Source organism: Salarias fasciatus, chromosome 20, assembly GCF_902148845.1.
Source record: "Salarias fasciatus chromosome 20, fSalaFa1.1, whole genome shotgun sequence".
NCBI classification, from domain to species: domain Eukaryota; kingdom Metazoa; phylum Chordata; class Actinopteri; order Blenniiformes; family Blenniidae; genus Salarias; species Salarias fasciatus.
In genome coordinates, this window is record NC_043764.1 from 3497711 (window position 1) to 3522967 (window position 25257).

At 46.6% G+C, this 25257-nt stretch overlaps 1 protein-coding gene across 1 annotated transcript; it reads left to right on the forward strand.

The window, feature by feature from the left end:
- Positions 1-8464: 8464 nt before the first annotated feature.
- LOC115408387 (vitamin D3 receptor A-like) lies at positions 8465-23116 on the forward strand. The gene is made up of 7 exons (XM_030119111.1): positions 8465-8675; positions 12952-13136; positions 14930-15029; positions 15462-15639; positions 18369-18520; positions 19135-19251; positions 21410-23116. Exons 1-7 carry the CDS (start codon positions 8465-8467, stop codon positions 21661-21663), a joined length of 1197 nt encoding a protein of 398 aa, XP_029974971.1. The 3' UTR covers positions 21664-23116.
- The last annotated feature ends 2141 nt before the right edge of the window (positions 23117-25257 follow it).

The following is a 25257-nucleotide window of genomic DNA, read 5'->3' on the forward strand; positions in this document are numbered from 1 at the left end:
CGCCCCGTGTTCCCGCCGCCCGCCGCTGCAGCCCGGCTTCACGCCGCACGGCCTGGAAGCTTGACTCTGTGATGACAGCCGCCCTCGCTGCGTTTACAGTCAATCTCTAAACTCGACGTTGACAGTCTGGAACGTTCAGAAACGCAGATTCAGTTTCATTTATTTCCTGAAAATGGTGAAATGTTTGCCCGCTGTGCTGTATCTCACCTCCTGGAGTCGTTTCCACAACATTTCAGGTGAAAATGCTTCGTTGATGTGCTCAAGTTTCAGAAAAGTTTTGTGTTTACATGGGAACGTCAGAAACGCTGAAAACATAGTTGGAGGACACACGTGCTCGGAGGGTTAGGGTTACACTCTAAACGTGAACAACAGCGAGAACGTGGACATTCGTATGGACAGGTGACGAAGGTGAGATATTACAGGTGACTCGCATTTCTAAAGCTACCAAGTCCAGGAGAATTCGCTCCAGAAGCCCCCGTCGTTATTGTCCATCTCATCGTGCATCGTAACACCGCCGTAGTGTGTGTGCGCAATTCACCTTATCAGGCCCGCCCATTTCTCTGGGGGCGGGACTTCCGCTTGTGTTTGCACTTCCGGTTAGCGACAACTGCGGTGTAAACAAACGAGAACATTTTGTGCTATCGCTGGGTGTGTGGACGGTTCAGCCATGAGGAACTGCAAGAGCACAGAAGCTTCCAAATATCTTCACAGTGGGAAAGTCTGCTGTTTTATTTTTTTAATCAGCAAAGGGCTTTCGTTTTTGAAGCCAGTGTTCGCCCAAGTCAGGCCAGGACCTCTTCACATTTAGCACGGATGCTGGTGACAGCTGACAGTGACAGAGAGACCATGATGCTCTTGTATCGCGGGGTTGGGACGGTCTTGAAAATCTACTGGAGTAAAATCACGCTAAAAAAAAGTACGGTAAAAGTAAAGTTACTTTGTTATGACCACCTCTAGCCAGAATTGTCATGTGATGATTGAGAGACCCATCCAAGTCTGCTTACATCGATTTAGTTAAGTCCCAATTTAGACCTGTCTAGTCTTCATTTAGTCCTGGATTTAGTCCTGTCATTTCAGACTTTGTAAAATAACATTTACCTCTTACTCATAAACTACTTTTAAAAGTGGATACTTTTGCTTTATAAGTAACTGAATCAGTTAACTTTAGTTTTACTTCTGTACTTTTATTGTTGTCCGCCCTCATTACAGATATGAAGCACTTGGATGTGTAATCTGCTAATGAAATGTGAATGCTTCACGTGATCTTTTTGTCGATGTTGTTCCTTTCTTCTGGAATTTAATGAAACAAATGATTCAGATATGTGTCCTGTTGATTTTTTTGACTGACATTTTCCTCTGCTATCCTGACCTGGCACTGTGGTAACTAGATTAGTGAGACAGTCAGACAAAACATCACAAAATGCTCTGTCAGAAAATGTTTTACTCCTTTGAAGTCCACTAGGTGGCACATTTCAGATATAAAAGGTAATTTACAACACATTAGACAGCATTTTGATTGCAGTATTAAAGGCAGTGATTCCAGAACTTTTTATAAAAAGTAGCACTTAAAAGTAGACCCTTGAAGTTCCCTTGAAGTTCCACCAGGCATAGAATTGTTAAAAGTACTAGACTCAGAAGTTATAGGAGCTGTAAACAAACAATTGGAGTCGTTCTTGAGCTCCACCAGACGCTGTATGTTGAAATCAAACTCATGTTGAGAAACTAAAGTGAAATATTTTGGTCCTATAAATGATCTAATGTACCTGTCAATTTTAAAATGCAATACTTCAAAAAACATTCATCTGGTGATTTCTGGTTACATCTGGTTATTTTGACCATAACAATGACTGTAGGAGTCCCTCCTAGAGTCCAGGTTGTGTGGTTTCTGTAGGGGGTCTCAGAACAGTCAGTCACACAGGTTGTCGTCGGGTGATGCTCTTTAAAACACTGAGGCATCGTAGCAAGAATGGCCTCTCTGGGCAGCCACGGGACGTGAGATCTGATCTCCTCCATGATGTCCAGCCATGTAGTGACGGTCCTGCTGACTCCAGACTGGAACACACTGAACCTCTCAGCAGGGCTTCCTGCAGCAGGTTCAGCCGGAGCTTCATGAGGGTCATCAGGACCTGATCTCAGACATCAAGCTGATCAGCCAAAAATTAAAAGACTCCAGCGGGAGACCAGTGTACAGGAGGCTGAGACGGCCGGAGCGTAGGAGCAGCACTGATGGCCCTGAACTCTGTGTGGCTTTATGACCCTGGAGGGGCTGATCCAGGACGGGGCTTTCAGCAGAGTCGTGATCAGACTGAGGCAGACAGAGGCAGGAGGTTCAGCTGGTAGGTCCACATCGAGAGGCGGAGCAGGACTTCCGGCCTCATCACTGGTTGATGCATCTGAGGACAAACAATGTGTCATAAGTCATTTTACATTTTATACTTTGAGAAAACTAAATCATTCAGGCCACCAGTTAACAATTTACATTATCTGTCTTGTCTGGTGGTGGAATGTGCATATGGTGGGATATGTGTGAATGGTGTAAAAAATGTGTGTAAGAATTTTGTAATGTAGTGCATGGTTGTTTGTAAAGTGATAATGACAGTTTGTCTAACGGTTATGAAAAAATATTTGTGATTGACATTATTTTTAGAACGGTTAAATCACTATGGGAGCTATGCTAAAGCTACAAGTTGAGCCTGTAACTGCTGTATTTTCTGAAAATGACTAATTTGCAAAATTCAGAACGAGGTAAGGTTTTTATTTATGAATGAAGTCCTCTGCCGTGCACTGTAGCTGTTCGATAGCTTAGCATGTTAGCCTGTGTGGTGCAAGCTTCTGTTAACCTAAAACCCTGAGTTTTAAACACAACAGAGACATATATGTTTGTTTTACCTCCCAGAAGACAGTTAGGTTTGTTGAGGAAGCAGGAATTGCCAGAGAAGCTGTAGCAGCACTGCCCTGCACCACGCAGTGTACAGAACATGTCTGAAGCCTGTTAGGTTGCTGATTTTATTAATTCGTACAACAAGAATATCTAAAAACATGATACGATCAATTGATTATTGCTTATTTCACTGTGATTATGAATGATGTTGTCCAACGTCTAGTAGTAGATAGTACAAAAACCACTTGCCTGTGTGTCTCTGAAGCACTCGCCTCGGCTGAACGCTGGCCCGCAGGCTTCCCGTGCTCTAAACAGTTTTGAGAAAGCGAAAGCTTCATCTTCTTAAAGTTGTTGTGGCGTCCATGGGCGGAGCAGATGAGGCTGGTCACTTTTAGACTTAATAAACGTGAGCAACATAGCAGGCGAACTCGCTGTCAGCACAGCGCAGAGCGGCAAACCGGAAGTTGCAACACATAATGGCGCCGCCCAGCAGCACTTCCTGACTAAGATGAATAGCAGCCTTTCGGAAAACTGGCGTCTTCCCCATTTCCACAGAGAGCGCAGTCCAAGCATTTTCCAAAAGTTCCACTTTGAGAGCTTTTTTAAAAAGTAGCATTTTTAGTGGCTCCGAGGAGAAAACCTGCACATGGAGAACATGCAAACTCCCACACCTGAACCGAATTATGACATTTGAATTGTGCCACTGGGAGGAGGCATGGCGGTGTGCTCAGGAAGCTGGCTGTATTTTTTTAATGATTTGTGTTTGGACATGATGCCCCGCTCCCCCGCTCAGCTCCTCTCGGTTTTTTTGGGAAGTCTGGGGTTGAGCTCACTTTGTGATCACAGAGGGCGCCTCGTCGTGTCACGGATGAAATTCAATCAGAAAATCACCCCCGATGTTATGAGCAGCGGGAACGGCGTGTTCCCTGACTCATGCTGGGCTTTCGGACGATCTCAATTTAGCTCGAGCCACAATCAGACTTCTCTTTTTCTCTCTTTTCATTTTCTTTTTGAAGGCATCATGTCTGTTTTTCTTCATGATGTAAACAGAACTAAAGTCGCCGTGCACTGCTCTGTGGGCGCTCCAGAGACGTGCGTGACCCGAGAACAAGCTAATGCTAAGCTAATCTGTGACGAATGCAGAGAGGAGGAATTCTTCATTTCATTTGGTCTTGATCTTGTGCAGATTATTCAGAGCAGACTATTGCTTCCTGTTTCAGTGATTTCACAGTTCATGGGGATGTCTTGTCCTGCCGCACGTTTTCCAGCGTTGGAACAGGATTTATTGTTTATGTTGAACTCAGACAAATTGAATTACGCCACTTGAAGCCTCATTTAAAGATTTGCCTGATCAGAGGAGAGAAAGATAAAGCAGGTAGCAGCGCCTCGTCTACCTTCAGGAAACATACGTGCAGCACAGACTACAGTTTCACACACACACACACACACACACACACACACACACACAGTCAGATGTTGGTTTTGCACCACAGATCTGCAGGTTACTTTGATTAAATCTTGCACAAGCTCCAGCATGCGGCTTCAAAATAACCACACATTCTTCTTTGCTCTTTTGCACATGTGACTAATCAGCTAAACGTGGGCATTGAGCTCGGCTCAGAAAGGCAGCAGAAGTAAAAGCAAGAGCATCCTTCACAGACACATACCGGCATGGCCGTGCTGGGATTGCATACGTACGCTGCCTGCAGTGAAGTGAGAACCGGAGAAAGAGGAGGTCACTGTGTGAGTTCGAGGCGCCGTCGTACGTCTTTTTCTGTTTCCAGGCGTGCGTCTCTGTGCCTGTTATTTATGTCCTCTTGTTTTGATTGATGGCTTTGCACTGTAGCCACTCAGCCCCACTGCCCTAAAAATAAAAAGGTCACGACAAAGACACATAGTTCAGCGTGTGCACTGACCAGTCATCACATTATAACCGAGTTCATCGTGACGCCGACATCAAGCAGCATAGCCAACATTTTGTCCTCAGACTTTTGAAAACTGAAACATGGAGTATTGACTCAGTTGTGATCGTTAGACAGTGGGACCAGAGTGTCCCTTCCGGGGGGCTTTAATGATAAACCTTGATGTGTGTGTGGAGTAGAGTCTCCTCATGTGGCGCGATCCAGCAGAGCCGGTTCTGAAGCAGGAACCTGCTCGATTCCGGTCAGGCGGTCCTAATGTTATGGCCGATGGGTGTGTGTTTGAGTCCCAGCATGTGGAGCTCGTAAAGGAGAGGGAACGTTTGTACTAGTTTGTCCTGTGACCTGTCGCTCACATGACTGCTGGCGTGTGTGTGTGTGTGTGTGTGTGTGTGTGTGTGTGTGGTTCTCATGTTCATATCCAAGCTATGTTTCTTTTCTTCCGCCCTGGCGTGGATCTGGAGAGACCCCTCAGTGTTGCTCCTACCAGGAATAACGGGCCGTTCGTCGTGGATCTGTTGACTCTGGAGTTCTGGGCTCCGGTTTCAGGGAGCTGCTGTTTATCCGCTCCGACTCTCCATTTTTTTTTGTAAAACTCGAGATGTTTACGGACAAGTCTTTCTCAGTGCCACAATGCGGCGGCTATCTGTTGCTGTGGGTTTCTGTGGCTGTGCCCTCTCTTTATACTGACCGCCATTCACTTCGGAACTGTGTGCGTTTGTTTGTGTGCCCTGTGCGGGCGGCGCCAGCCCGCTCCGTAGTAAACACCCCTGCGCTGCGCTGTCCTCATTTGACAGAGGTGAGAGCGCTGCCAGGAAGAGACCTCCCCGTGTGTGTGTTCATGCGGCCACAGTTGGTGTGTGTGGCTATGCTTGAGCGGGTGTTATTTGTAACAGGATTAGAATGGCGGGAGAGCTCCTGAAACGTTTCGGCCTCCAGATGATTGAATTCCCGCCCTCGGTGTCCTGCCCGGAGCCAAGCCGCCCTCCTTCACTCGGATTCCTCTTTCTCCCCGCCGCCGCTTTGTGTTGTGTCCCTCTGATCACCTTTACACTTTGCTGACCACACTTGCCAGACGTCTCACACAGTTTAAAAGAAACAGTTCAGTGATTGGGGGTTTTGTAATCAGTTAATCTCATTTTGACAGTCTTTAGTCTGTTAGTATTCGGCTAAATCCCCATTTACACGGCCTTTCAAGTCAGAGAAAGCACCGTTTTTATGATTTGCGTTTAGATGGAAACATTTTGAAAATCACGTTTGTGGCAGAAACACTGAAAATGGTGAAGTTTTGAAGAGGGACCAGCAGTGGGCGCCGTTTCTCGCTAATAAAACCTGTTTGGAGACAGAGAACAGTTTGCTGTATAAACTTCAGACTCTTTAAACTGTCTCTCTCTCTCGGTCGTCTCAGTAGGTTTTCTATTGTTGATAAAATGTGTCTCCTCCTGGGATCCAGGTGATGCCGCAGTAAATGCTCACCTTATCGAAGAAGAAGTCTTGAGTTCCAGAGCGAAGCACGTCTCGCTGCGTTAAGGCCTCAGTATACTCCCCCGTCGCCGCCACGGCGTTCCTACGCCGACAACCCTACGCCGCTACTGAACATATCTTGCTCCTGCGTCAAGGGAACGCCCTCCTCTGCCAAGCCGCTAGCAGTCACAACAACAATGCGGCTTCCGTAGCTCCGGCTTTACCTAGACATAGATCTATAGACATAGATTTCTAGACGTACGTATCTAGACACGCGTGCATTTACCGAACATATATCTGCATATATGACATATCTGGTGACACCGGGCTGTGGTGGAGGAGAGGCTGAGCAGACCGTGATGAAATATTGGTGAAACTAATGAGCTTTTGGACGATTTAAAGCCGTTTTCGGAGCGGCTATACACATAGCCCCGTTCTGCTAACAGTGCTAACACAGTATAGGGATTGTGCGGCCGCTCAATTTTGGATCTCAATTTCTCCCGAAGCACTGTTCGGATCAGAAAGCATTTCGGGTGAGTTCTACTTTATTCTATAAACAACGCGGAAAGCGGACCAATCACAGCCCTCGACGTTCACGTCACCACGCGTCGAAACGACGCAAAGTCACAATTTTCGGGAGGCGCACGTCAAGCCCGACGTAGCCCGACGTTAGCCCGTCGTAGGGCTACGACGTCTACGTCGTAGGAACGACGTAGCGGCGACGGGGAAGTATACTGAGGCCTTTACGCTGGTCGACCCGCTGCTGCCGGCCTGATCTCCACGCGGTTGCTGTTGTGTGTGAAGAGACTCACGGGCGCGCCGTCTGCTGCAGGGCTGTGAGGAGTTCGCCAAGAAGTGAGCAGACAGAATGAGCTCAGGTGCTCTCAGGAATGCTCCGTGTTCGCAGCGTAAACGTGAAGCAGATGCAGGGGTTTTTTTTTTTCTCTCCGTCTGTTTGACTGAGTAAAACCATTCCTTCACTTCAGGTGGAGGCGCTCGGCTTGTCCTCCTGTTCAAAGGTTTGTTCCCAGAATATTCCGACTCCTTGATCTGATGAAGTTCACGTTAATGTACACAAACACACTGATGGCAGCGGCTGTGTGTTCATACAGGCGGTTCCAGCAGTCCCAGCGGTGACCACAGGGGGCAGTGTTGAGAATAGATGTACATTACAACGGCTGAAGTTTTGGAGCCTTTCTTTCACCACTGGAGTCACTGGTGTCTCCAGACGCTGTACTGTGACCACTGACTGCTCTGGTGCGTTGTTCAAAAAAAAAAAAAAAATAAATAAAGATTATCATTCACTGTAACATCATATAATCAAATCAAAGTTTTAAGCAGGTGTTTGGATTTGATCCTGGTAAATACGGCCTTTTCATGAAATATAAGCGAAAATAATAAATATCGACTAAAACAAAAATGCTTGAATAAATAACAGATTTTAGTCAGGTTAACTGTCACAGGAAAGGTTAGTTTGTTAAGCAGTTCTTTACGGCAGGTGAAATATTGTTTTTGTACAAAATCTGAAAGCTTTTGCTCACTTAGAAAAAGAAGAGTGTGAGTACCTGAGGGAGGAAGAAGTGGCGACCAAAACACTAATAAACAAATGAATAAAGCAGAGAACTAAACTAGTATAGTCTTTTCAGACATCTTATGTTGTAACAATTGCTAAATTCGTGCCCCTTTACATTGCAAAGTTTCAATTGAAAACTTGTCGTTTTTGCGTCGTCATATCAGAGAAAACATGGCAGAGTTTTGAAGACGATGTCGATTTACACGGAAATGGCAGAAACACCGAAAACAGTGTAGCTTTCCAGCCACCAAGCGAACCTGCTGCGTCGCATTGGGCTCATAGTTCAGGTTATTTTATCTCTTTCCATTTCAGCATCGTCAAACAGATCTTGCCTGCTGAGTGTTTTCATGTTCGGGAAACAAAAAAAAAAATCACACCTATAAATAAACTGTCAGCGTTTTCCATTAAAGCGGTACAGTGCAGCACGCCTTGCATTAGCAGGAACGCAGCAGCAGCTTTTAAAGGCTCCGGGGCGCCGATGAGCCGCTCCAGATAAGAAACAGGTGCAGACGTGGTTATGAAGAAACGTACAGCCCGCATGAGTTAAAGGCCCGGCGCTGAGTGTGCTGAGTCGACGCCGAGCGCCATGTTTACACCCCACACCTTCCTGCCGGCGTCTCCGCCTCCATGACTGATAAGCCGCCCCGACGCCTGCCTGACCTGGTTTCACCTCCCGGGCATCGCTGGCCCCGGCGGACGGCGGGGAGGATTGTGGGACCGGCTAACGAGTCGACCCGCTGCGAACCTCTGGCCTCCGCCGCAGGGGGCTCTCCGGCCGCCCCGGTCTGCCAGCGTCTCTGGACCCGCCGCCCCCCCGCCGCCCTCCTCGCCACGCCAGGCACCACATCCCCACAGAAAGTCAGTGGCTGCCTGAGCACCGGCGGCGGCGCTGGCCAGCGCTGCGGGGTGGTCGCCATGCTCCCTTTGACCGTCTCTTGTTGTTGTTTGTGGACTCCGGCTTTAACGACGCCATTCAGAGCTCCGGCTTGGCCCGGGGAGCCGCCGGGCGGCTTCAATCATGCGCCGGCCCCCAGAATAGCTGCTTTGACCGGCTCGCGCCAAAAAACTTTGACCAAACTGCGCCTATTCATGACTGAGTTATGGCCGGCGCGCTTGGATGTGCTCACCGCAAGGAGTGGTGCTGGGCAGGCGGCTCTGGCCCGGGACCGGACGGACACTGGAGCGCCGCCCAAGCCTAATTAATGACAGCGGGTTCAAAGAGATGAAGGCCAAGTAAATCCTGGTCAGCAGCGGCATTCAGTCGCTTGGCTTCTCCTTCTTCTCCTTCTCCTTCTTCTTTTTCTTTTTTTTTTTTTGAAGCTTGTCGTAGTAGCTGTTAATGCTGGTGTTGTCTTTACCGCCACATTACGTGGTTATGTAACGTCCCTCTGCGGCCGCAATCACTGAAAATCCACTTCAAATATAGTTGTTTACAGGCTCCGGGAGAACAGGCAGTGCCCAGTTAGAAGCCGTCCGTCCGGGCAGCGTTTCATTCGCCGCCCTCCACGTCATGTCACTGGTTTCTCAAATTAGCAGTTGCTGCAAATTACATCTTTATCTGGTGTATTTATAACCTCGGGCTCACGGCAGGTCATCATATCTTCATTTTAGGAGCAGGTGAGTTAGAACTTGCTTAAAAAGTATCTGTCACCAGATCAATCTACGTTTCATTCAAATGACAAAGTGTGTAAACTTCGTGTGTTTGCCGGCTGACATGATAAACACATGAACAGATGTAGATTACAGCAGCAGTCACACAGATGCTGCTAAAAGCTCACGTTGAAATAATGTTAATAATGAATCCGTATAAATAATGAACCTGGAAATGTGGAACGCAGCCGAGAAGACGTGCTGATATGAATACATGAATATGATCATTTGTGACTCTGTCAGCTGTGAGAGGAGCTTCATCCTGCATTAGACGAGGCCTGCCGTGCCTCCTGTCGTCCCTGCAAACCCAGACAAACTGTGTTTGATGATTTCTGGAGGAATAAATAGTGAGAGCGTCTCTTCTTCTTCTTTTTTTAATTTGCTGGCAGTGAGTCCAACTTGTCACCCGTGTTTGCGGCTGTTGTGTCTGGTCTGGTGCCGAGCCGTCGCAGCCTGTCTCCTCTTTGGCAGGCACGTCTGTCCGTCTGGCTGCACAGAGTCGACGGGGCGATCTGGACCGAGGCGCTCAGGGGTCGGGATCTGCTCCAGCGGTGACCCGGCAGAGGACAAACACTGCTTCACAAACTCTGAAAGCTCCGGAAAATGATACGACTGCATTTGAAGGCAGTTTTCAGCGTAAAGCGTTCATCAGTCCAAACGATCAGCTCACAAGTTGAATTTGAAGTCACGGTTGAAGTTTCTTCCTGCAGCCACTGATTTCTTACTGGAGCATCTCGATGGAGAATCGAACCCAGAGAAAGAATTTCCTTTTTGACCTTGTTGGGTTTCTTTTCAAAATAAAGTTCCATCTAGACCAGGGGTGGGGAACCCTGGTCCTGGAGGGCCGCAAACCTGCATGTTTTCCATGTCTCCCTGCTTCAACACGGCTGATTGCAATGAGGCTCGTTATCTGGCTTTCTGCTGGACTTGGCCATGAATCTTGATTCGATTCAGGTGTGTTGAAGCAGGGAGACATGGAAAACATGCAGGTTTGCGGCCCTCCAGGACCAGGGTTCCCCACCCCTGATCTAGACCAACTTAATACAATGTCTATGTTAAAAATACAGTTTTCAAACTGAAAGAAGCCCAAAGCCTAATTCTGTGATTAATTATCATTAAAAAAAATCAATTTGTAGTCATCCCTACATCCCAACTTTAATTAACTCTGACGACACCAGCCCAGTGAATTTACTCATTCCAGGTTTACTGTCACACAGTCTGGTGTAATGTGGCGTGGAGGGGATTTACAGCTTATTTTTCAATTTAATTTTCCTCCTTGACACTTAAAAATTTTCATGTTTTCATGATGTATTTAATAATTTCTTCCGGAATTGGATATTTTCACTCCAGTTGCTGGAGTCCTTCCTCTGCAGATACTTAGTTTTGACTCGGCGTTCTAACTTCACCTGCTAATGTGAAGAAATGTTGTAAGAAGACAAGAATCGCTGGAGGATTTTAAAACTTTCTCTCTCGAGTTTTTCATATTTTAAAGCTTCTTCGGGCTCTTCAGTTTGCATTGTGAGTTTTCCAGTTTCTTACCGTGAGGGGATTTTTTGTTTCTTTTTCTTTTCTGCCAAAGACTAAAATTGTACGTTTCAACTCGCACTTTGACAGATCCTGACATTTTTGATCCCTCTCAGGGATTACAGTGAGAACAATTTAATCTTCCGGGCATGTTTATACGGTTTCTCAATCCACACATAAAGATCAGAGCTCGTTTCTTGTTGAATTGTGAAAACCTTTCTTGACACGATGTGGAACGTCTTCACGTTCTAACAGGATCGATCTTCCTGTTTTACGTAACGGTCTCCATGTTGCAACACTCAGGTTTAATAACGTCACATAAAAACTGATTTCAGTCCACGTTTTACTGCTGTGGGAGTTTCATGCCTCAAAAACTGTCAATAACAGTTAAACTTGATTGGTAACAAAATGTTCTCATATATTTTATGATACTATTAATCAACATGACAAGAAAACTGAGCATTGCTGTTGTTAAAGTCTATTGAAAAAAAAAAAAAAACAGAAAATGCTCCAAGTATTAGTTGCTTCAGCTATAAATGAAATGGAAGGAGGAATTTTCTCTGTTAAAGGAATAAACTAATTGATGCAGATCCTAAATTTAACATTGATTTGAACTGTTTGTGCATTTCTATATTCCAACTTGTGCACGTCTGCATTTTTACAGAATGACACAACGACCGTCGGTGAGGGCAGAAACAAAAAATGGTGCTTTGTCCTTCCTGCTGCTGCTTCCACACTTTCTAAAATGGCAATCTTAGGGAGAAGGGAGCAAAAGAAATGAAATACTCTTTAAACACGTTTCAAATATAAGTTATTTTTTAATATTGCAATAAATTCAGTTCAAGATGGGAAATGACCCCTTTGGCGTCTGATTGAATGAGGTTAGAATCCTCAGCTCCGTCTTTTCGGTGAATCGGCAGCTCCAGTTCTCTGTGACTGTTAAAACCTGGCCGTCTTTAGAGAGGAGGGACGTTTTACACGCTCCAGTGATGTGAGTCCAGCTTGGTCCTCTGGTCCAGACGGATGTGTTCATGAAAACTACACCATTTTCAAAATGTTGCCAAGTAAACACAAAGTTTTTCTGAAACAAAAACCCAATAATTATTCATTTGAAAGGCTGTGTCGTGAACATAAAGCAGCCTCATTAGAAACCGGTCCAGGAACCAGCCCGAGCTGTCACTGTAATGAAAAGCTTAAAAGTAGAGTCATTAGTAAGTAGTGTGAGTATTTCTCATACTAGTTTAACTGTATGTTCAAACTTCTACACAAGCAGCTACCAAAACGATGCCGGTGTCAAATTACAGGTGAATGATGCTTCGTTTTTACAAAGAAACAGTGAAATGAGATTCAGGAGAGCATGAAGGGGAGTGAAGAGATTAACGAGATGGAAGTTTGACTGAGGGAGTCAACAGGCTGTATAGATGGAAACAATCGTTTCTAAAGCTTTGATGAAACGACTCTGGCATCGCCTGAAAACGTTCCCACAGATAACTCTCCCAGCGTCCGCCCCTCGCGTCTCGTTGTGTCTGAGTTCTCACAGAAAGATGTAAATCCGATGCGAACTGCGATGAATAATTACTGCGGAGAATATAAGACTTTAAAGCAACGTAATGCCCCGAGACGTGTGGAAGTGGCGTGCCAGCCCCCCGGCGCTCCCCGCGGACCCTCTCATCTCGTCAAAAACCTGAAGCGGAGACTATAAGCAGTCGGTCGAACCCACTCTGCGGCGCGGCGCCGCCCCTGCAGCATGAATAAAGCAGGAGGCACTTAAACATCCGACACCCGGAAGTGAGGGGAGCCTCCTGCGTGAGAACCTGTGGAGACGGGATGGAGATTCTGGATTCTACAGTACATCTCCCTCTTCGTTTTCCTTGGAATCCTTTCATTGCAGAGTTTTGTTTTTTTTTAATGTGTGCTCCTGTCGTGTCCTTTTCTCGCAGTTATCCTGACGGACGAGGAGGTTCAGAGGAAGAAGGAGATGATCCTGAAGAGGAAGGAGGAAGAGGCGGCCCGGGAGGCGATGAGGCCCCGGCTGAACGAGGAGCAGGCCCGCATGATCTCCTGCCTGGTGGAAGCCCATCACAAGACCTACGATGCCTCCTACTCGGACTTCTCCCGCTTCAGGGTCAGTCTGCTCTGGACCCGGCTCTCCCTCCATCGCCACTTTACCGTCGGCCATTCATGACGGAGATCAGAGTTCGCGTTCATGAGATCCTTGCTGGTTTTTCTCTGAAATTTTTACAGTTTGCTCGCTGGTTTGTGGACCAGATTGGAGCCTCTTGCCCGACAGTTTGTTTGACACCCCTGATCTAGTGCTGAACATGTTTGTGAACTTCCCTTCAGACAAGATAAGATGCAGATCTGCTCTGAATCGAACCACAGAATAGATTTAATCTTTTTATTGCGGCTGGTTAAAGAAAATACCTGGAGCTCAGGGTTTTGTCCCTGTGAGAACTTTTTTTTTTTCCGTCAGTGGTTCCTGCAAAGTTTAGTCTGAATTAGAATAGACTGTAAACCAAACAATAGCTGTGTCGTCCGTTTAATTCATCTTCATCGTGATGCTGCAGAATTCCCGCCTCTCTCTTTCAGCCGCACGTTTGGTTTGAAACAGCAGGTATAAAAAGAGTTCGCCTCGCTTCATTATCCGACTGTTCACAGAAATCGCCTTCCTCTGCACTCACAGTGCTACAGAGGGATAAAACCAGTGGGGTGCGTGTGTGTGTGTGTGTGTGTGTGTGAGGTGAAAGGATGCCAGTGTGTTGTGTAACATCTTCAGAGGGGAGCGACCGCATCTACATTCTGGTTTCCTCTGGTCAGAAACCATCGGACAAAATTAAACTTTGCTGCATTTTTGCGTTGGGTTTGCTGAAGATCGTGGCTTAAAAAGCGAAAAACAAAATGATTTGATGTCAGATTTATTTACGCAGCACAACAACACGCAGCACAGAGACAGACGGGAGTCAGACTGAGGTGTTTGTGTTAGAACGCAAAGTTTGTGTCAGTCTTGGATGCCGATGCAGACATGATGGGTTCAGGTTTTCATCGAGACGCTGAAGCAACAATCTGCGTCTTTAGAAACGCTTCTCTGGCGCATGATTACGAGCAGTTCTCGCACTATTATCATTCAGTGCTTCAGTAGAACAGGTGAAATAGAACAGCAGCAGCAGTCAGAAAAAAAAATCTGAGGCTCAGAAAACAGAAAAGTGTTTACTCAAGTCTCTCCGCACAGTCGCCATTGTTGCACTCTATATTGTGGAGTCCTTTGGACGCCTGTTTGTTTGTGGGTTTCTTTCAAAAACAATCAACAGCACCAGCTAGTGGCCGCACATGAAAGCGACGTTGTCTTCAGAGTTTCTGCGGAGCGTTTCGCCTCACACGCCCTTCAACTCCCGTCACACACGTGTGTTTTTGCTTTCCTCCACACAAGTCGGCGGCGAGGCGTCGCTCGGCCCCCAGGCGGTGTCGTGTTCTCCGTCTCCGTGTCGCTGAGGAGGTGGAGAACGCAGAGCGGCTGCAGGGTGTGATCGCAAAGTGTGACTCTCGCTCCAAATACCTGAACTCTCCAGATACGGAGCCGTGGGCGTCGCACTGACCTGCGCGTGAACCGCAGCAGATGGGGTGGTCAGGTAGTCCTGACAGTGAACCACACACACACACACACACACACACACACACACACACGCACACACGCACACACGCACACACGCTGGATTGTTGCTCCCGGCCCGCCTGGACGTTTCCGTGGTTACGCGCTCGGTCACTTCTCTACTTTTAAATTCCGAGTAAAACCCCAAACAACAGCGTGTTTTCCCGTAACTGGCTGCTCTGTGAATCTGCCTGCTGGTGTCGGACTGGTGTTTGTTTGCTCTCGGCGCTGCGATGGTCTTAATATTTGTGTTTCTCCGGCGTGTCTGGCAGCCCCCGGTGCGCGAGGGCCCGGTAACCCGCAGCGCCAGCAGAGCCGCCTCCCTCCACTCCCTGTCCGACGCCTCCTCCGACTCCTTCAACCACTCACCGGGTGAGTCCCGCTCTGCCCCGGATCCACCGGCAGCACCGCAACACACAACAAAACACAACTAAACACTCGCACATGCGCCTGATAAACTGAGGATCTGGAGTTCAGCTCCAGGACGTTTGTGTGTTTATCTTCAGTAAAGAGGCCGGCATGGATACGGGTGATTGGCACACATTTACAAGTCCATGTGTTTTCTTTTTAAGGCCTGGAAACGTCTGCGGTCTGTGTGTTCCTCCAAGTTATGAATATTTTCTCCCGAACAAAGTTTTTTTCTCGTGAAGTAGAAGCTGCATTTTGCTGTTTTTGCCCATTAGAACTTCTGAAACTCAACAGTTGCTTTGAGTGGATGTTAATAAACGCGAAGAGAAAAGGTTTCTTTCTTCTTTCATCTTTTAATTGGAGTTCCTCGTCTCCCTCGTCTTGTGTGTGGAGCAGAGTCGGTCGACACCAAGATGAACTTCAGCAACCTGCTGATGATGTACCAGGACGGCGCCAGCAGCCCGGACTCCAGCGAGGAGGACACCAAGCTCTCCATGCTGCCCCACCTGGCCGACCTGGTGTCCTACAGCATCCAGAAGGTCATCGGCTTCGCCAAGATGATCCCCGGCTTCAGGTACACACCCTGCGCTCGGCCAGACGAGTACATGTTCCAAAAAGGAAATAATCCTTCAGTCATGGAGCAGAAATCTGCACCGTAATGATTCAGGAAGCAGTAAAACGTCTCCGCATCGAACCAGAAAAGCAAACCAGCTTTTCCAAGAAAACACAGAACAAGCTGCAGGTTCTTTGTTTTTTTCATGAATGCACGCTGGGCCGAGACTCGACTCTCTAAATGTATGCACATACAGACGCCGCGTAATCAAAGAGCGGCGGCGCCGCGGCTGCCGTGCGCCCGGAGTCGTGATGCACGTACGTGCGCCCGCATGCAGCGAAGGCAGTTTGTGTACATGGGCCTTGCCGTCACCTCCACTCGGTCAGGGCTGCTCCAGTGCTTCAGCTGTGTGCAGTGAGGAGTTTAGGTTCACTGGTTCAAAATAATAATCCCCATTATTTCACTCTGTGTTCACTTCAAGGGAAAATGACTTTTATTATACCAGGAACAGATTCCATCCATTGTTGCTGATCTTTATCTTTTATTATCATAATGAAACATAAAATAAACTCCCCACTGAGATATAATGGTGCTATTTTCTGCAAATTATATGAATTTAGCTCATAAAAGCATTTAAATGCCATTAAATATTTCAGCTAAACATTGCTTTTTATCTTGAAATGTCGTGTAAACGTGGCCTCCAGGCTGGATTTTGGTTTTCACAGGAAAGAGATAAGCTGAAATGAGAACGAGAGAACGGAGTGGTTTTTATACAGTGCTCCCAGACTGCAGGGGGCAGTGTAGCACAAAACCACATCTGTAGCACAAAACCACATCTGTTAAACCAGAGCAGAAGAAATGACGCTTCTTCTCCGGAATGCAGAAGAAGTGGTGGAGAAAATGCAGGACTGCTAGACATCTCTGGAACAAATGGCAAAGAAAGTAAACTATCAAGAAAAGAGTAAAAACAATCTGCACCTGTGTTTGATTTCTAAACAGAGACAGTAAGTGTAATCCCTCCACTGAAGCAGTGGCTGAATCTTCAGACGGACTGCTTCCTCGTTCTGTTCTGGGTGATTTCCAGCCTCTCAGTGAGACGGAGCCTCGTTCCGTCTCTTCAGTGTCTCTCTGGTGGTTTCCTCCCAGTTCCTGTCTTCTAGTCTCTCCTAAACCAAAGCTCCAGTCCTCCTCTTCAGCTGTGCCCCTTTTTTTAATACATCTCCACCTGTGTAATTACAATTTCCACTTTAATTATATAAATGCTGTTTATATATTTTTTAAAAAGTCCCATCAGTCATAAAGATACTAACATGTCCGGCCTGTCTGTTCTCCAGCAGCCTCTCCCAGCTCACTCAGTCCAATAAACCATCGAGAAACAAGCAGGGAGGCTCATCCCACTGGCATCAGCACTAAACACACACACACACACACACACACACACACACACACACACACACACACACACTCACAGAGCCTGCTTTTCAGTTTTTATTCAAAAGGCCCTCAGGTTTTTAGGTTCCTAATCTAATATCCATAATCTGTGGGAACACAGCCAGTCTTACTGCGTCGTCTTTGGACCAGACCCCTGCTGCGGTCTGATTCCCTCTGTCATGCCCCTCGTGAGGTGGAAGTGCTAACCGCTACACCACCGTGTCGCTCAGCTTATCGACTGTAATTATAGAATTTTTTTCTTTTTTCCCCAGAAGCACGAAGGCCGTGTCTTCTTTGAAATGCCGCGTGTTCACTTTGTGTGCTGTAGAAAGACACGTGTGTGTTCTGTTGCTACAGTAACGTCAGTATGAGTGGAGTTCTCTCTCTCGCTCAGGCATCTGCTGCGAGCATCTTAGAAGTTTTGTGGATTTTGCTCCAGATTCTTTTTACATTGTTCGTCAGTAAACTCCAATCAGGATGAGTTTGCATCTTCTATCTTCTAGTTGCTGTTTAATGTCGTCAGTAGATTTTTTTCAAGTCTTTTTCAGTCTTTTCCTTTTCCCAGAGACGAACCTTTCAGCCTGTCTGAAGCGCTGATGGCGGCGACGACCTCCTCTGTCATATCTGAGGACAGCTGATTCTTTACTCCAGTCATCAGCCTTTAGAAGCTCATATAAGCTCAAAGCAGCTGTAGTTTGAATGCCTGGAGGTCTGCAGCATCCAGATGGTTCAGACCTCCTTACAAGTGAAAACTCACCGTTTTGATTTCAGAAAAGTTTTGCATTTACACGGAAAGGTTTTGAGACTGACCGTTCGCAGGCCGTCATGTAAACGAGCCTCAGGTGACGTTAAAGTCAAACATTCACATGTCAAGAGTTTTTCTTTACGTAAAACACATGATGAAGGTGAAATTTGTACTGACATTATTTTGGATTTCTTTCCAGACTGTGAATTATGAAAGAAAACACTGATTACGCTGTACTTTTGATCGATTTTTTTTTTTATCTTGTAGTCCAAAATTACACACCTGAAATTTACAACAAAAAGTCTCAAGTTAAGTCTTCTTGTTGAAGCACTGTGTGTGTGTTCTCGTTTTAAATAAAATTTCCAGTTAATGAAGTGTTTCCTTTATGTAATCTGTATTATTTTGAGGTTAAAACCTTCAGGTATCTTTAAAGCGGCGGTTCATCTAACAGTCTGTTCAGGATTGTTCGAGGGAACGCTGCGGCTGAGACCACACCCGGCTTTTGTTTGACAGACAGCGCTGTCTCTCGTCTGACGGCAATGTGTGTGTGTGTGTGTGTGTGTGTGTCCTGCAGAGACCTGACCGCCGAGGACCAGATCGCTCTGCTGAAGTCCAGCGCCATCGAGATCATCATGCTGCGCTCCAACCAGTCCTTCAGCCTGGAGGACATGTCCTGGAGCTGCGGAGGGCCCGACTTCAAGTACTGCATCAACGACGTCACCAAAGGTCGGCCCACCACACACACGCACGCACGCTCGCTCACACACACACACACACACACACACACACACACACACACACACACACCTCCTTTATCGATCACACCTTGAACGCTGGCGTCTTTTCTCTCGCACTCAGGATGTTTTAATGAAAGCCAACATGAGCTCTGCATGAATAGGAGACCTTACACACACACACACACACACACACACACACACACACACACACACACACAGATACACGCACACAAACAAGGACAGAGTTTATTGTTGGAGCTGATGACACAGCTGTTGTGTTTTTCTCTCCAGTTTTTTATAATCCACACACAAGCTTGCTTTTCTATGGGCGCTTTCACATTACTGCAAGGTTTTGATTCCAGGTATTTTCATGGATGCAGTAAAGCAGCCACACACACACACACACACACACACTCTGCGTTATTCACTCATTCAGGCTGGAACGAGAGGTATAGATACACAAGTGAACAGAGCACCGGGCGCATGAAGATGTGGGTGTGTGAGGGTGTTGGTGTGTGCAGATGTTAGGGTGTGGGGTTGTGCGTGCGTTAGCGTGCCACTTACTCCTGGTGTGTGTGTGTGTGTGTGTGTGTGTCTCCGCAGCCGGTCACACTCTGGAGCTGCTGGAGCCGCTGGTGAAGTTTCAAGTGGGACTGAAGAAACTCAACCTGCACGAGGAGGAACACGTGCTGCTCATGGCCATCTGCCTGCTGTCCCCAGGTACGGCGAGTGTGTGTGTGTGTGTGTGTGTGTGTGTGTGTGTGTGTGTGTGTGTGTGTGTGTGTGTGTGTGTGTGTGGTGGGACTGGTGGGACTGAGCTTCCAGCTCGATGGATCAGTGAGTCTGAACAGTAAACAGTCCCGAAAACCAGCGAGTGAGTCGTCAGCAGCAAGGACACGTAAAGACAGGAGGGAAAACATCTCGGACGTCTCCGGTTGGACCTTGGGTTTTGTAGAGCGTTATCTCTTCAGCAAGTGCAGCGAGTGAAGCGGGAGACCTTGTTCCCTCGTTCTCAAGTCACGTCAAGGACTCGGCTCTCACAGCTTTCTGCTGAGAATCTGTTGAAAGACAACAGCAATGAAAACTCAAGCAGGTTGTTCAGAAATCCACGGGTCACATCAAGTTTTAAAAATGGTGTTCGTAGGAGTGAGTGGAGGGTGCTGTCTGCAGGGTGAGCTGGAGCGATAGCAGCAAGGTCGCCGAGGAGGCGAGGAATGAGGAGACCGCCCGGGTCCTGGAACTCTACAGCTCAGATGCTAGGCGTCAGTGCAGATGCCTGAAGTGGTCCTGACAGGGGCGGAGCAGGGGTCCCAGCCCAGGGGGGGCGAAGCAATTCTCTATGGGCCCTTGTGGCCTAAACATCCCCATTAAAACATTAAAAAAGAAAAAAAGAAAAAAAAATGCCGCAGATAATGTAATGTGCAATGTACGTAATGTACTACACTGTCTGGTTCAGACACACCTCTTTCTTTTAGCTTTTAACATTTTCAACAATTTGTATTAATATTTTTATAAAAAAATTGATTTTTTTCTCAATAGCTCCCAGGTTATTTGACCTATTGACTCCAAATCACTTGTGAATCACATTACTATAGTGTCTCTTTTAGACACACCTCTTTGTTTTCGCTTTAAATATTGCACAAAAAAAAAAAAAATTATATATATATATATATATATATATATATATATATATATATATATATATATATATATATATATTAATATTTGTAAAAGAAATGCAGTATTTGAGCTCAGTATCTCCCAGTTCATTTAACCTATTGACTGGACTGAAAAGCAGCATTATCACAAGCTTTCCTTAATTTACTTTGTTGTTCAGTTTAGTTTTTTGTCAACATTATTCATGCGTCTTCTATTAATTATGAATAAGGCTGTGATCAATGTTTGTTTTGCAATCCTCTCGGTTTCGCTTTTACCGTAATGCGTAAAATATGTGCGCACCGCTAATATAATGTGTCGGCTCACTTGACTGTTTGTCAGAGCGCCGGCTGGCTTGACCGCAGTGAACTCGGCAAGCGACACGTGAAACGAGAGGATTACAGGCTGCAGCTCCGGGAAAACTAAACAACAGACAACATGGGCAGAGCGTTTTTTTCATTTTTATTTTTTAAACAACTTCATCCTTAAAACGCGACTGTTATAGAGTCCAGCTTTCCTTCCTTACCATTTTCTTCAGCACACTTTTTTTTCCCCTCCCTTCATGATGGGCCCCCACGCAGCAGTGGGGCCCGGGGAAGCCGCCCCCTCCGCCCCCTCCGCCCCCCCTCCCACCTGCTCCGCTATTGGGTCCTGATGGTTCCTACAGGTTTTAATCTGCAGCATAAAATGTGTCACTGAAGTGAACTGCTGTCATAAAACCGTCTGGGACTTCCCGCCTTATTGTGTCCAAGAAGAAATGATTCATTAAAACTTTCTGAAGCAGGAACTTTTAGCATTTGAGTGTTATTGATCCTTGAACCACTCTTCAAACTCCTCACCTGAACCGTCCTCAGAGGTTCATGTGAGACGGTGTGAAGAATGCGGTGAGGAGAACACTGAGGTTTTGTCTTCCAGTCTTCCTTTGAGTCGAAGCGAAAGTTGAAACTCCTGCTGGAGTTCTGCTGTTTCCACCTCTGCCTGTGAGAAAAGCAGTAAAACTTCAAAATATCTTTGATTTCAGCTCAGAAACTTCATGTTCCAACCTGAAAAGTTGATTTATTAATAAAAAAAAAAAAAAAAGAGCTTTGCGATCCAGTGAATAATTCATGTGAAGCCAGTGAATGTGTTAATGTGCAGAAAAGCAGGAGGCTCTGCTGGCTGCGATGTTCTGACAGAACGGAGCGTTCTCACTCACCCTCTCCCCCCTCCCCCTCCCCGGCAGACCGCCCGGGCGTCCAGGACCACGCCCGCATCGAGCAGCTCCAGGACCGCCTGTCGGAGGCGCTGCAGGCCTACATCCGGGTCAACCACCCGGGCGGGCGGCTGCTCTACGCCAAGATGATCCAGAAGCTGGCCGACCTGCGCAGCCTGAACGAGGAGCACTCCAAGCAGTACCGCTCGCTGTCCTTCCAGCCGGAGCACAGCATGCAGCTCACCCCGCTGGTGCTGGAGGTGTTCGGCAGCGAGGTGTCATAGCAGGGGGGGAGGAGGCGCCCGGGCGCCGCAGGAGGACCCGCCCGCCCGCGGAGAACCCCCGACGCCACCCGGGAGGAAGACGGGAGGTCCTCCTCCTCCTCCTCCTCCTCCTGAGCTCAAACACAAGACTGGACCTCTGGATTTACACTTTCTCTGCATCACCAGATTCTGGTTCCATTTTTATTTTTGGATCGGCATTACCTGTCATCACACGGTGCAGAAAAAACAAAACAGACTCACCACCATCCTCCAGATTCTCCCCCAGGAAGCCTCCAAACATCTTCTCTCATCGCCATTTTTCTCCCTGGAAAGTATGAGAACTCCTGCCATTGCCACCCCCCCCCTCGGTGGATCCCTTCTCGCTCATCGCTCCGTGTTTCTCCACATCGCCATGAAAAACAGGAGCAGACACACAGGTTTACATCTTCTACAGCCTCTGGAGTCTCTCCAGCACCGGTTTACAGTCAACAGATCACACATCCCAGCTTTGCAGCGGTTTGACGGGACACGAGAGTGGAGCAGGAGTGTGTGCGTGCGTGTGTGCGTGAATTTGTGTGTGTGTGTGTGTGTGTGTGTGTCCTGCCGATCCCGGTTTATCTGTGTTAGGTGTCGGATAGTGACGGAGTGGCGTTTTGGGAACGTTGGGATGTGGAGGAGGTGCTACAGCTGGAATTCCCACAGTTCGCTCGACAAAAGGGATTTTCACAAAAACAAGAATGTATGTATAATGCTATATAAATATAAATAATACGTATAAGCTGATAGATATATGGATATATATACACACACAGTATATATATATATATATATAGATATATATATTTAAGAGAGCAAGACATGGTTGCTTCCATGGAAGCAAATAGCTGAGTGTTGTATAATGTAGAGGATCTGAAGGCCCCTCCTCAGTTGTATGTGTGCGAGTGTGTGTTTGTGTGTGTGTGTGTGTCCCGTTATAAAAGACACACAGAGAAGCGTGCGAGGAGGCCTTGTATTTTTTGCGACATGTGTACAGTGTGTTGAGAGTATGGATGGACCACAAGGGGGTGTGTGTTCAGGCTCTGACCGGGGGTCTCTTCTCTGTCGGCTTCATGTTTTTTGGACCTGTGAAGTTTATCGAGTGACACACACACACACACACACACACACACCCACACACAACTTCATGTTCTGTGGATAGTAATTATCCCCAAAAAAGAAAAAGAAAAGAAAAAAAAAACGTCTGGCTGGTTAGATTGCTGCTAAGACAGTTCGCGCCGGAGGCCGGACGGAAGCCGGCCGGCCGCCGGCGGTCGCCTCAGGGAAAAGTTTGTCTGACAATATTGTGTACTCTGTGTTTTGGGTGTGCGTTGCGTAAGCTTACAATCATGAGACAGAGATTGTTTTTTGACGCTCTAGGCATCACTGTGATTTCTAATCATTACTAAATGACAGCATAAGGAAGCTAAACTAGAAACTTTTTAGAAATTACTACAAGATCTTCATTCCTAATCTGATCAATTGAAAACGTGCGTGATTGTACCATCCGGCAGGAGGCCGGTGTTAAAGCCGGACGCCTCTTCTTCTGTGCTCAAACATTGATCCTCATCAGCCTTAAGTTTGGAGTTTTTCAGGTCAAAGTGTGTATTCTACAGACGGTAGCAATATGAATATATATAGAGAGAAAGAAGAAAAACAGCGAGGCTGTGGCGGTGATGGAATGAAATCCTCCAGACGCTCTAAAAGCAGGGCAGCCATACCAAGCATGAGAAAGAACCTTTTTTTTTTAATATCGAGAAAACACAAGCCTCACACCTTCTTCTCCTCACATCGATATCATTTCAACACCAGCCACATAAGCGAGGTTTAGGATGTTCATTTCCGACATCACTACATATCATATATCTTCTCACCGTTTCTGTTGACATGGTGCATGCTCACCCCCTCCCCCTCTCACGCAGGCCTGGATCACCCCCTTGTGGACAAACTTTGTAAATACCACTTGCTAAGTCTGTACATAGTTAGAGATTAATGTAGGTAAAAATACTAAGAAGATTCAACTGTTGACGGCAACATGCTCTGGAAATACGATGCTATATGCAATTAGGAGACGAACTCTTATGTTGTAGTTAACCGGAGTGGACAGAGGGGGCGCCGCTGGCGGAGGCACCGAGCCGACTGAGGGGGTCGTAGCGTTTCGGTCAGAAACCCACCGACTTTGGCCATTTTCACTCATATTGGTACTTCGCCCCGACATTTTTAGGAACAGTAATCTGAGGCTAAATTAGCAAGAGAAGCATTCAGAGTTCAGACGGACGTTAATGCAGTATGGAGAAGGTCGTGTTCGACGGATCTGTGGACGAGTTTAAGACACCTCTTATCTTAGAATATATAAGACGTCTGCAGTCAGTGGCTGCTTTGTTTATTTCAAAAAAACTAGAAAAACCCAACATTAACCTGATTTATTTTTTTGTTTTTTGGAGGGACGTGTGTTTTAATGAAAGCACTAAAGACAAAGTTCGGTTTTAAACAGAACATTTTAAAGCACGGCGCTGATGCTGCATGTGATTTGACACCTGCCTCACTGTGGCTGTGACGGTGCATTTGTGGGATGAGCAGTGGAGAGAAGCCTCTGGTTTACAGCGTCTCACTACGCTCATCCCCCAAATGCCACGTTACTTACAAATCTGGCAAAGTTAAAGAAAAAAAAGGGAATTATGAAGCCCATTTCAAAATAAAAATGATTGGATAATGATGTTCAAATGGCAACAAATCCAAATGTTCCCCTTATTTTGTGCAAATCAATACGTTCTTTAAAGCGAACACACAACAAAAAGAGATTTTTATGATAAGCACAGTTATTTCAAGCGTCTGCCTCTTCATGTTCTCTCAAACTCAAAGTGAGAACCGCTCATAAAAATGTCAAAGAAATAAAAAGTTAAACCGACGAGCCGATCAGAAACAGAGGATCAAACCAATTCGATCATGAGCAGCAAAAACTGGTCTTTCAGGCACTTTACGGCCCTGCGAGCGTTCGGCAGGCGGATGTTGTTTCTCCCGTTTGAATCCTCCCAGTCTTACGGGAAAATGTTGATATCATTGATATTTAAGACGCTGAAGAAGTGAAGATTTACGGGTCGAGAATGAATGTAACTGTGAATCTATTAGAACTGCTCAGGAATATTCCCCCCTCCTCCCCCCTTACAAATATTTTATACTTAAAAATGCTTATTTAAAACAGATTAGCTTTACATTTATAGATATTTAAAAGAAAAAAAACTTGAGCAAGGTACAAATTTTTGACAAAAAAAAAAGCACTTTCAACATTTTTTCGCTTGTCTTCTTTTCATTCACGTCAGTTTTTACGGCCGAGGTCGTAAAAACTGACGTGAATGAAATGAAGAGAAGCGGAACGCTGTTTCGATCAAACTCCAAACTGCAGGAGTGAGTAGAACAGATTCCCTCCAGAGACGCGTCGGGACGTGAAGACTGAACGTTCCCGGAGCGCCGCCGTCAGTTTGACCTTTGTGCGGCTCGGCCTCGACCCCGGCGTCCCGTCCGTCCCCTCCAGGCTTATGGATGTATGTCTTTTCTCTCTCTGAAGTCAATCGATAAGCT